Below are 12,631 nucleotides of genomic sequence, written 5' to 3'. Positions count from 1 at the left end.
GATATTTGATTTCGTTGGAAAGTTACAGCCAAATGTATGACCTCACCTCAAGGGATATAGTGTTACTGTACGAATTTTGAAACGCGTTTTTCTCGATACCGTGTTTTTGACGTAGGACTACGTCTTTCATTTCTATACCGGGGTGTAAAATCAAAGTTTCGAAAACGAAAGCGTTACGCCGGAGACCGAGATTTTGAGCGTTAATAGCTCCTAAACAACTGAACGAAATGGTATGATAAAAACTTCATTCGAAAGATAAAATGTCTACGCGTTATATACTTGTTACTTTTCGATCCAAAAACTTGTTTCAATAGTCTTAAAATTGCTTTCAAAACAGGCTATTGAAATCACCAATCGGTATATAAGCGAGCGGCGCTCGGAAATCCACTCAGTTCTAATTGAACAGCGATTGGAGCATGTTGTCGCTGTTGCGGTGAAGCTCTTTATTTAACATGAAAGCGCGGATGAACGGTGTCACCAAGAGCCTGTTTGTGCACCCTAGGCTAGAAGGGAATCTATCAGGAGGAGAGTGATGCCACAAACGGTTCCCTGGGAAGACATCGCTACACACACATACACGCGCGGCTATTAACAGGTGGTTATCGAGTTGGCATTAACCACTGGTGGGCTTCCAGTATCGAGGAAAATGTGGAAATATCTAATCATTGCTGGAAAATAATCTGTCAGTTCCTTTGGGAATTTTCAAAATATATTCATGTGAAAGAGTTTAATTGAATGTTTTCTATCCATGTAACACTGTGACCAAATATGTTTCAATCAAGTGCTATTAACAGGTGGTTATCGAGTTGGCATTAACCACTGGTGGGCTTCCAGTATCGAGGAAAATGTGGAAATATCTAATCGTTACTGAAAATAATCTGCCAGTTCCTTTGGGAATTTTCATGTTAAATATATTCATGTTAAAGAGTTTATTTGAATGTTTTCTTTCCATGTAACACTGTGATCAAATACATTTGGTTTTGTGGTTTTTCAATCAATCGCAATTAACAGGATAGCTTCAGAAGATTATTCTTCCCCATCAGTAGGATATTTCCGTATCCAATATTGTATGCGCCCGCAATCGATTATTGCTCAGTCGCCGAAAGTTCCGAGCTCAGAGAGTTCATTCCCCTCTAGTTTGCCTTCCAAACTGCCATCGTAAACCACGCCTTCTCTCGATTCAATCACACACAAAAAGCATACTTAAGCGATATTCTGGTGGTGAGACGCATTCATTTTTCGTGAGGACATCGACAAGACAACATCGAGATCTGCCCTGAAACGCGAGCAGTTTGTTTGAAACTGTGAGGGAGCACAGAGAAGCCGATCCTTCAGGAGAAGAGAAGGTGACCATCGAAGCAGCCGCTACACACACACATACACGCACGGAATTCTTTCCGTTTGGATGCCATTCAGCATCGAGAAAGATCCGGAAAATAATCTGCCAGTTCCTCTGGGAATTTAAAATTACATTCATGTGGAAGAGTTTATTTGAATGTTTTCTATCCATGTAACACTGTGACCAAATACATTTGGTTTTGTGATTTTTTAATCAATCGCAATTAACAGGATAGCTTCTGAAGATTATTCTTCCCCATCAGTAGGATATTTTCGTATCCAATATTGGATGCATAAAACCTTGTACCTCCAACGTAACGCTCTCATTTTCGAAATCCCCCAAATATTCATTTATTCATTCATTCAGAATGGATTCAGATTCAACTTCAAACAAAGGATCACTGAATCAACGATAGTCCTACGTCACCATTGCGGTTATACCATAGATATAACCCACTTTCTGTTTTTCAACTGATGGTATCAATATCTTAGCATCCCTATGTAACGCTTTAGGTATTGTCCTAATGTTTCAAAATATTCATTGAAATTTGTTCTACGACACCCCATTGTTTCGGAACCGATACCACCAGCAAGGTACCAATTTTCAGACAGCATCTACGCATCCAGCTGTCAACAGCGTAATAATCATTATTCGTGCACTTAAAAAATTAAAAATACATCTACAAATATACCTTAAACAATAACTAAAATACCCGAGCTCTTCACTTTATTCGTAACATTCGAAAAAAATCCAAGAAAATTAATTATTTTCCGACCTTCCAGACAGGAAAAAAATGGAATTTAGGCGCAAATCAGTTCTTTCCTTTATTATTTTGATTATAAAAGGAAAATTGTCCACGTGGACAAAGGGGAGTAGGGGTATGAAAATGTCCACGCTTGACCACGGAGGGGGAGGGGGTAGTCTAAAACCGTGCTTTTTCTGTCCACGTGGTATGTGGACAGCCCCTAACAGCCCCCGCAGACCGCAGACTTTTGCCGGCCAATAGCACGAACGGACGACTCAATCAGTATGGAGCAATATGCATATGCGCACACTACACCGATTCAGTTTCGGCCGATAAAAAACAGGAAGTGGGTTATATCTATGGTATAACCGCAAGGGTGACGTAGGACTATCGTTGATTTAGAGATCATTTGTTCGAAGTTGAATCTAAATCCATTCTGAATGAATGAATAAATGAATATTTGGGGGACTTCGAAAACGAGAGCGTTACGTTGGAGGCACAAGGTTTTATGCATCCAATATAGGATACGAAAAACCTTGTTCTGAAGAATAATCTTCAGAAGCTAACCTGCTAACTGTACTTGATTGACAAATCACAAACCCAAATGTATTATATGGATATTTTATGGATAGAAAACATTAAAATAAACTCTTTCGCTTGAATGTAATTTTCAATTCCAAGGGGAACTGGCAGATTATTTTCCAGCAACGATTAGATATTAGATACTGGAAGCCCACCAGTGGTTAATACTAACTCGATAACCACCTGTTAATAGTACTTGATTGAAAAATATTTGGTCACAGTGTTACACGGATAGAAAACATTCAAATAAACTCTTTCACATGAATGTATTTTTGAATTCCCAGAGGAACTGGCAGATTATTTTCCAGCAATGATTAGATCTTTCCGGAACTTCCTCGATGCTGAATGGCATCCAAACGGAAAGAATTCTGCGCGTGTATGTGTCGATCCTTCGCCGTCCACCTCCTCCAGCACGTTAGGCAACGATGTTGTCTTGTCGATGTCCTCACGAAAAAAGAATGTGTCTCACCACCAGAATATCGCTTAAGTATGCTTTTTGTGTGTGATTGAATCGAGAGAGGTGTGGTTTACGATGGCAATTTGGAAGGCAAACTAGAGGGGAATGAACTCTCTGAGCTCGAAACTTTCGGCGACTGAGCAATAATCGATTGCGGGCGCATACAATATTGGATACGGAAATATCCTACTGATGGGGAAGAATAATCTTCTGAAGCTATCCTGTTAATTGCGATTGATTGAAAAATCACAAAACCAAATGTATTTGGTCACAGTGTTACATGGATAGAAAACATTCAAATAAACTCTTTCACATGAATGTATTTTTAAATTCCCAGAGGAACTGGCAGATTATTTTCAGTAACGATTAGATATTTCTACATTTTCCTCGATACTGGAAGCCCACCAGTGGTTAATGCTAATTCGAGACCAATCTGTTAATAGCACTTGATTGAAACATATTTGATCACAGTGTTACATGGATAGAAAACATTCAAATAAACTTTTTCACATGAATGTATTTTTAAATTCCAAGAGGAACTAGCAGATTATTTTCAGTAACGATTAGATATTTCCACATTTTCCTCGATACTAGAAGCCACCAGTGGTTAATACTAACTCGATAACCACCTGTTAATAGTACTTGATTGAAAAATATTTGGTCACAGTGTTACATGGATAGAAAACATTCAAATAAACTCTTTCACATGAATGTATTTTTAAATTCCCAGAGGAACTGGCAGATCATTTTCCAGCAATGATTAGATCTTTCCGGAACGTTCACGATGCTGAATGGCATCCAAACGGAAAGAATTCTGCGCGTGTATGTGTCGATCCTTCGCCGTTCACCTCCTCCAGCACGTTAGGCAACGATGTTGTCTTGTCGATGTCCTCACGAAAAATGAATGTGTCTCAAAAAAGGAAGGTCTTGTATTATAGAGACTTTAAACTTTTGCAGTTCATTCGTCTCTAGCCTTGAGAAAGGCCCTTTGAAAACTCTACTCTATTTACTCCAGCGCTACCACCTCCACCCTCTTGCCTTGAGAAAGGCACTCGATCCCTCGCCGTCCAGCTCGTCCAGCAACGATGTTGTCCAGTCGGTGTCCACACAAAGAATGAATGTGTCTCACCACCAGGATATCGCTTAAGTATGCTTTTTGTGTGTGATTGAATCGAGAGAAGGTGTGGTTTACGATGGCAATTTAGAAGGCAAACTAGAGGGGAATGAACTCTCTGAGCTCGGAACTTTCGGCGACTGAGCAATAATCGATTGCGGGCGCATACAATATTGGATACGGAAATATCCTACTGATGGGGAAGAATAATCTTCTGAAGCTATCCTGTTAATTGCGATTGATTGAAAAATCACAAAACCAAATGTATTTGGTTACATGTGTTACATGGATAGAAAACATTCAAATAAACTCTTTCACATGAATGTATTTTTAAATTCCCAGAGGAACTGGCAGATTATTTTCCAGAAAAGATTAGATCTTTCCGGAACTTTCTCAATGCTAAATGGCATCCAAACGGAAAGAATTCCGCGCGTGTATGTGTGTGTAGCGATGTCTTCCCGGGGAAACGTTTGTGGCATCACTCTCCTCCTGATGGATTCCCTTCTGGCCTAGGGTGCACAAACAGGCTCTTGGTGACACCGTTCATCCGCGCTTTCATGATAAACGAAGAGCTTCACCACAACAGCGACAACATGCTCCAATCGCTGTTCAATTAGAACTGAGTGGATTTCCGAGCGGCGCTCGCTTATATACCGATTGGTGATTTCAATAGCCTGTTTTGAAAGCAAATTTAAGACTATTGAAACAAGTTTTTGGATCAGAAAGTAACAAGTATAGAACGCGTAGACATTTTATCTCTCGAATGAAGTGTTTATCATACCATTTCGTTCAGTTGTTTAGGAGCTATTAACGCTCAAAATCTCGGTCTCCGGTGTAACGCTTTCGTTTTCGAAACTTTGATTTTACACCCCGGTATAGAAATGAAAGACGTAGTCCTACGTCAAAAGTTTGATAGGCTTCCCGATTGCATTCAAACTATTCGGACGGTCAACTATCGACCGTCCGTTGAATCAGTATTGGCTGGCATCGATCTACTCACACACGACGATTGTTTATCGGCTGACAGTTCAATTCGCTCTCCATTCGCTCTCAATTTTGGTATCCGACATACGTGCCGTGCGAATCACTGTGAATGGGATGAACCCAATGCTCTCTGATTCTCTCTTTATTTTCCTTCACCGTTCTCTTCTCCGTTGTCAAACACAAATTTAATACAGTCTTTCGAGAGTATTCGACCGACAGTTGGCTAGTTGCGCACTCTTTACCAACCTGACTGTTTGGTTGGCTCGGTGTGCGCACTAGCATTCCAACCCGACCAAACTTTCAGCTGAAAAAAAGCCTGCAGTTTGCGGAGACTCTAATTGTTTTTAATTTGATATGTCGATCATCCGAATCGGTACATTAGCTCAAAAGTTGTGAATTTCCAAAAAAAAGTCATTTTTGGAAAAAAAAAAAGGCGAAAACGTGAATTTTTCGGACACCCTAAAATGGAAATGGGCACCCTAATGAAAAAAAAATAATACAGATCTAATATTTTGCGATAATGAAAAAATATACCACTTTTCACAAAAATCTGAGAACCACTATATCGGTTTGGCTTGGAATGGTTGTATATTCATTTAACTCACTTGTACTCGCGCGCAGAATCGTAACTCGTATACTCACAGACTGCGCGTGCCTTTTTTTTATCCCATTTATTTATTTATTAGGCTTATTAGCATTTTAGCTGTAACAGAGCCGGGTTTTAATCGTGTACATGTACATATGTTTATGTTTCTATAAACTGTAAATTACACAGTAGTTAGTAGTAGTCATTTAGGCGTTAAGTTTTCTGTTCCATTACATTATGGTAAATTACACAGTAGTAGCCATTTCGGCATAAGGGTATTCTTTCTGTTCTTCCATTGTTCAGCAGAACGGACAGCGGAGACAGTTGATATTGATCATTGTTGGGTTATTTATAGAACAGCAGCCCGATGTTTCTTGCAGAGCAGAGCAGTTGTATGGATGAATCGATCTAATTTCGACCGTGGATCGATCTCCATCGCTGATGATGTTTGCGTGGACGTAGTTATTCTATAACAACACAAAGATGGTCAATTGAGGGCCCTGAGATTGAACTCACGACCGATCGCTTAGTAAGCGAACGCGTAACCAAGTGGCTACGAAGACCCCCAGCGCGTGCCTTTGTAATTATGCTATTGTGTATTTTTAGACGTTATTGGCATTTATTTAAAGAAAAATAAATGAATGAAAAAACTCTAGAAAATATTTTTTCTTCAACTTCATTCAGTTTTAATAGTCATTTAATTCTGCCACCCCATTGATTCTCGGTCTGTCAGATGCGCGAGTATAGGAGGGTTGAAGTGGAACTAAGTATTCGCTAAAATTGCTGTTCGCTGCTATTGCGACTAGATACTCGCTTAATTTAACTTTCTTTCATTTCAATTGTAAAATGGGATGAATGAATGAATGAATATTGATTATTTATGTATAATTCTGATATCAAAAATGAGAATCTGTAACAACGATTAAAACTAACCTTATGGATATCCAAACGCCTAGACCTGTAGCAGTCATCTGTCTTATTTGACTTTCTTTCCTAGGATGAGCTTCAAATGAATGCAAAACAGTTAAAGATATCACGTCAATTACGTAAATCCGGTTGCGATGTGCCGCCCAAACTTTATCACCTACTATTGCAAGGCATCTTATAGAATGTTTAGGTGATCCTAATGTAAGCATGTGATAATTATTGGTGTCCCATTCTCCATTTAGCTTTCTCCTGAATATGGCAAGACTTCCATTTGCTAGTGCTACTACAACTCGTGATTCAACGTGTACGATCGATAAAACAGAATCTGGTAACTTCACTTTATGCAAACAGATATTCCATCTCGTTATGGAACTATGAACATACAGCATGCCATTCTGTGCTCCCATCCACATCGTTGGACCAACAGATGATACGAATGGTTCTTTCGATTGGTTATGTTCCTCGTTGTCTTCCGTTTCATCCTTGGTATGATCATTCTCCTCACTCATTCCCATATCATCTTTTTTAGTGCTGAAACTATTTGAGTCGGTTCCATCAGCTGCAACAATGCACACCTAAAATAGAATGGAGCATCGATTGAAGAATCAAAGGTATACATTGGGCCTGATAGCGAACTTCACTTCACGGTGAAAACGAAATGACGTACATATAACCTTCAATACAAATCATTTCGTTTTCACCGTCAAGCCCATTTTTTTGAAACATCGTATTTCAAAATCTGCTGCTTCATAAAGAAATGAATAAACCAAGTATTTCCTAACCCTTTCACCTAAAACGTCGAACGTTAGCTCGTTCGAACTTCATTTGTGTCGCTGACCAGGTTTAATTATTTTTACTGACACTAACTTTAGTACCGCGAATAAAAAAAACAAGCTCGGGTTTCTATGTGGCTCGTGGCCGCCCACTTTACAGAATGTTTAGTCCGGTAAAGGACATCTGGTGTCAGCGGTAAAGCATACCGCAAGTAAGGTGACCATTTCTGACTGGTGCAAGTTGGCACGAAATCCGTCGTGTACTTATTAGTGTATCAATAGCGATTGTCTGTGTTTCTTTCTGATCAAAAACGCCTTGAAACTAGTGACACTGAGTGAAACTGAGTGACAGAAGGATTTTGACTGTTTTTGTTTTGGTTTCATTTGCTGCGACTTTTTTCTGGCTGTTGCCTAAAACGTATCGTATCATACAGTATAGTCATCCGTCGCAGTGATAACGCACCGAAGCAGTCGCAGTGATAACCTCAGCAGTTTAAAGCAGTTTACGTGTGTCCAGAGAAACATTGCAAAGGAAGTTATTAAGTGGAAGTGCAAGTTTGCTCCCCAAGAACGAGCGGGAGACAAAGTGAACGAACATAAATATAACACGCAAACGAAATTCGTCGAATTTGAACAAAGGATTTTAAAACTGGAGACAATTCTGGAACGGGGAATGATCTATAATCTAAAAACACAAGTTAAAAATAGTGTTGAAGAGACCGATTGGCTAAAAAAACGACTTGAAAAAAATGATAAACGAGATACAGAAAACGAATGGAAGTTGAAGAGAAAGACATAGTATAAAATGTGAAATGTGTAGGTGAAAATAAAAGTTGAATCGACAGATAGAGCAGGGAATATGAAGGGTAAATCAATGAAAATTAAAGTTAAAGAATGCACAAATTGATGGAAAAAAGTAAATGGACAAAATGATGGTTTAATAAGAAGAATAAAGAAAATTAATAAATATTGTGTGAAGGAAAGAAATACTAAGTAATAAAGAGAAAAACCTAAAGGGGAGAAAAAAAAACATACAGAAAGAAAAAGTAGTTAAAGCAGGGAATATGAAGGAGAAATCAATAAAAATTGAAGTTAAAGCATGCACATGTTGATGGAAAAAAGTAAATGAACAAAATGATGATTTAATAAGATTAAAAAAAGAAGAGTATGCAGAATGAAAACAAATAGGTGAAACAAATAAATAAAGGGGAGAAAAAAACATACTGGAAGAAAAAAGTAGATATATTGGAAAACTACATATAACGTGATATCATATTACCCACAACTAAACTATAACAAAAATGCGTCCATTAATTGTTAAAATAACTTTTGAATGTACCGAAGGGCTGGAAAATCATAATAGCTCTGCTATTATTGTAAAGGTGATTTCGATTCACATGTATATAGGAGGAAAACAATAAAAGAAGAAAATTATAGAGATACAAATGATTAAAAAAGAAAAAAAATGTTTTGAATAAAATTAAGATAATAAAATGGAATGGAATGCAAAACAAAGGGAATAACAAAAGTTTTTGTTAAAATAATGGGTTAGAGAAAAAGATAATTGGAGAAGAGGATGCGGGAAAAAACTATATTGAAAAAACCAGAAAAATCAAAGATGATATAGCGCAAAGAAAATCAATAATAAAGAGGAAGGAAAGTTACTTGAAATAGAGAAATATATATAAAAAAAGAAAATAAAACATGGAGAAAATGAAGGAAGAATAATTGAGGATACAAACTAGAAAAAAAAAACAATAATAAAAGTGAAAATTTTAAAGGTAGCGAAGAGTGAAGACAACATGAGGATAATATGAACAAAAAATTAAGAGATCACTAATATATATATTTTTTTTTAATATATATGTGATTTTTCGATTTGGAAAAGCGAGATTTAAAATATATCTATCATAATAAAAGAAATGTGGGATTTTAATAAAAAAAAATGTAAGGGGTTGTATCTAGGACACGACCGCATATTTTCGACGTAGCACTACGCAATTATATTATCCAATCTACTTGTTTACCACTTCGAATATTATTTTAGAATGCATTGACATTTTTGTAATAGATTATGTTCGTCGTTCGTCGTTACCCAGTTTGTTCGTCGATTTTCCCAGTTTGTTCTCAGTTCTCAGTTTGAAGAACGTTTTAAGGAAAAATATTCCGCTCTGCACAACGACAAGCGAGTACAAAAGTACTCAACACCAAAAAATACTCCGACTTGCATGTATTTGCATAGCGGATTGTCCCAGGCACATTAGTTTTGAAGTCCGTGTTAAGGAAATACAGCTCAATGGGAAAAAATACACCCGACTTGCATGTATATTTGCAAAGCGGATATCTACAGGTACATAGATTTGGAAAAATCTGTGTTGGGGAAACCGTAATCAAAAAATCACGTCAATCAAAACTTGGCAGTTAGGGCGTTTAGATAACGCTTGATATGTTACAGTTATTCAATTGTTCATCTCATGAAAAATAACATTTTATTAATTGTGATGGACGCGTAGAAATATTTCCTATCAATTATGCAAACATCTTTCCGATCTGTTAAGAAATGTTCGAGTTATAAGCATTCGAAATAATGGTAGGGTTAGCACACAAATCGGCAGAAGAAATGTATGGGAAAAAAGAAAGTTCTTCCAGTTTTCATGAATTTAAACCGTTTAGAGATTAGCGAATTGTAATGTATAGCATATAAAACAAATCTTAGAGAATTTCCGATTCGATTGGTATGCAAATCATGAGAATGCGTTCACAGTGAAAATAGTTCTCAACGTTAACTTTATTTCATAAAAACGTGACCTGTTTTCTAGTTGGCTACTCTGTGATATGCAACATTCCTCCCTTCTTATTTCCAGAATACCAGGAAAGGATCTAGTCTTGATGGCATCTGGATTATTCGCTTTGGTCGACTAGTAGTGGGTTACGGGCTACAGGATGCACCTCTTGTGATGGGTTATTACTATTGATTCTTGCTGACAATTCTAGATCTTCTGAATCGGATTGAAGCTGTTGTTCTTCTACTGAGTAATCTACAGAAGAATTTTTAGGATCAGCTTCACCTTCAGCTTCAGTCGGATCTGGAACGATATTCAGGTGGTTGGAACGATGTGGTTTGCGTTTCAGCTTGAGCTTGAGCTTGGGTAGACTGTACAATTCGTAGTTGCTCTCCGTGATTGACCTGAACCAACCAAATTGCCCAAAGAACACACAGAATGACGCTTGGGACTAGCAAATCATTCTCGTTGTGCAATTTTCGGTGATTCGAGCTTTAAATGGTCAATAACGACGCCGGCCACGTCCTTACAGTCACCAGGGGAAGGGAAGGAATGTTAGTATGATATTCGCCGCCCGAAGGCCAGAAGGGTCGCCTCTATAGCGTGGTTCCCTAGCGTTTATCATGGAAGGGATAGTTGTTAGTGGGAATTGTTAAGAAAAATCAGGATTCACTGCGGTAAGTGATGTGATTCTAAAAATGTGAACTCTCAACTATTCGGCGAATGTGATTTGAAGAGAATATACATTCTTATCATGCATTTCATTATTCATCGTGCGTAGTAAATAGATATTTTTCCTGAAAAACTCCTTTAAAAACTCTTGATCTATACATTTTTATTCAATCATGGAGACCAAACCTATTGTATTATCTTTGAAAATATTATTCAATCGCAACGACCGAAGTTATTTTTAAACCTAAGAAGGTCAGACTAAAACCAAACACAGAACTCTTAAAAGTTAACATTTTATATTCTACAAATAATAATACAAAAAATACAATAATTACAATTTTACACAGTCTCCAGCGGATACACTGTTAAGGATGTTTGGAATTTGAAAACTGGAATACAAAAACAGGAACTTGTATATGCACAACAAGGTTACAGAAATGATAATGTGATCTACAGACACAGATATATACGCGATTTAAAATAAGACAACAATAACACAATACAGTAAAGTAAGGACCCGAGCCCGACAAATTTGCACCACCTTCAGATATTAATCCAAGTTTAAAGATACCTCAGAAAGAATTACAGTGCAATTTCACATTTCAACTTCTATGGTTGCGGAAAGACAAATGCAGAAGCAACGACCGTAAATATTTGGCTGATAAAAAATGAGCAACCCTAACTGCATTAGGTTGGCTTGGCTTCGCGAGACCGCCACTCTCAGAGTGCGGCGCTGTGTAGTGAAAAGGGTGCAAATATACGAGCGAAGAGATTAATCTAGCATCAACGAACACAAACACAGACGTATAAGAAAAATAAAAGGAAAAAACTATCCATGGTGAGCGAGGACGATGACCATGTTTCTTTCGCTCTATTGCATTCCCACTTACATCCATTCGCTCATGGGATTGAGAAAAAAAAACCTCACGTTCATAGATACAACACTCTCACTACGATAATCTCTCTCGCTCGTTGTCACACAGAGGCACTTTCCCAACACTCCTTTTTTACCGCTTCATTTCTTTTTTCTGCTGTACTTTTGTCCACCCCTCACTCTGTATGCAAAAATAGTTTAACTACACGCGACAAGGCAGGCTACAAACAAATACAAACAAACCAAATACTCCTTTACACCATAAAACAGTAAAACAACAGTTGAGGGTAACAGAAAATATGAGGGATTGAGAGAAAGAGAGTAGGAAAAATTAACTTAGCTTGTTCAACTCATCATCGTGTCGCTTACATAAATGTTGTTCTGGGGTTCTCACCAATGCAGGAGGGACCCTTCGCTTCAAACTGCGCTACAATCACAAGCACACACATATGCAGCCTAGCACTGCGGCACGTTAAATATAAGAAACTGAGCACCGTCTTCAACAGAGCACCATGAATTGGTATGCTTTGGTTTGTTAATTTCTCCCATTTCAACATAAAAACATCACTCTTCAAATCAATGGTTGCTAAGCTTCTTCGGAAACAACTTTCGGACTGTTTTGGAAACAGTGTTCTTTTCCATGACGCCACTAGAACACTAGAAAATGAATCTAAATAAGGAACGAACAAATAACACGTCTGCTATCGATCACTGCACGCGCGAGACTCTGGAACGATGTGGTTTGCGTTTCAATCCAAATTCATCTACGAGTATGCTAAGTGGAGATGTGTCCGG

The 12,631-nt window shown here is 37.9% G+C and overlaps 1 protein-coding gene across 3 annotated transcripts in view; it reads right to left on the bottom strand.

Moving 5' to 3' along the window:
* Positions 1 to 12,631, bottom strand: part of LOC129764232 (JNK-interacting protein 3) — a 211,645-nt gene that overhangs the window by 164,630 nt on the left and 34,384 nt on the right. For all 3 annotated transcript variants that reach the window (XM_055763114.1, XM_055763113.1, XM_055763115.1), the window contains one exon: positions 6,741 to 7,309. In XM_055763114.1, coding sequence (XP_055619089.1) covers positions 6,741 to 7,309 — 569 coding nt within the window. The remainder of the gene's footprint in view (positions 1 to 6,740; positions 7,310 to 12,631) is intronic.

Source organism: Toxorhynchites rutilus, chromosome 2 (assembly GCF_029784135.1).
Source record: "Toxorhynchites rutilus septentrionalis strain SRP chromosome 2, ASM2978413v1, whole genome shotgun sequence".
Taxonomy (NCBI): Eukaryota; Metazoa; Arthropoda; class Insecta; order Diptera; family Culicidae; genus Toxorhynchites; species Toxorhynchites rutilus.
This window is presented reverse-complemented; position numbering and strand designations above follow the sequence as displayed.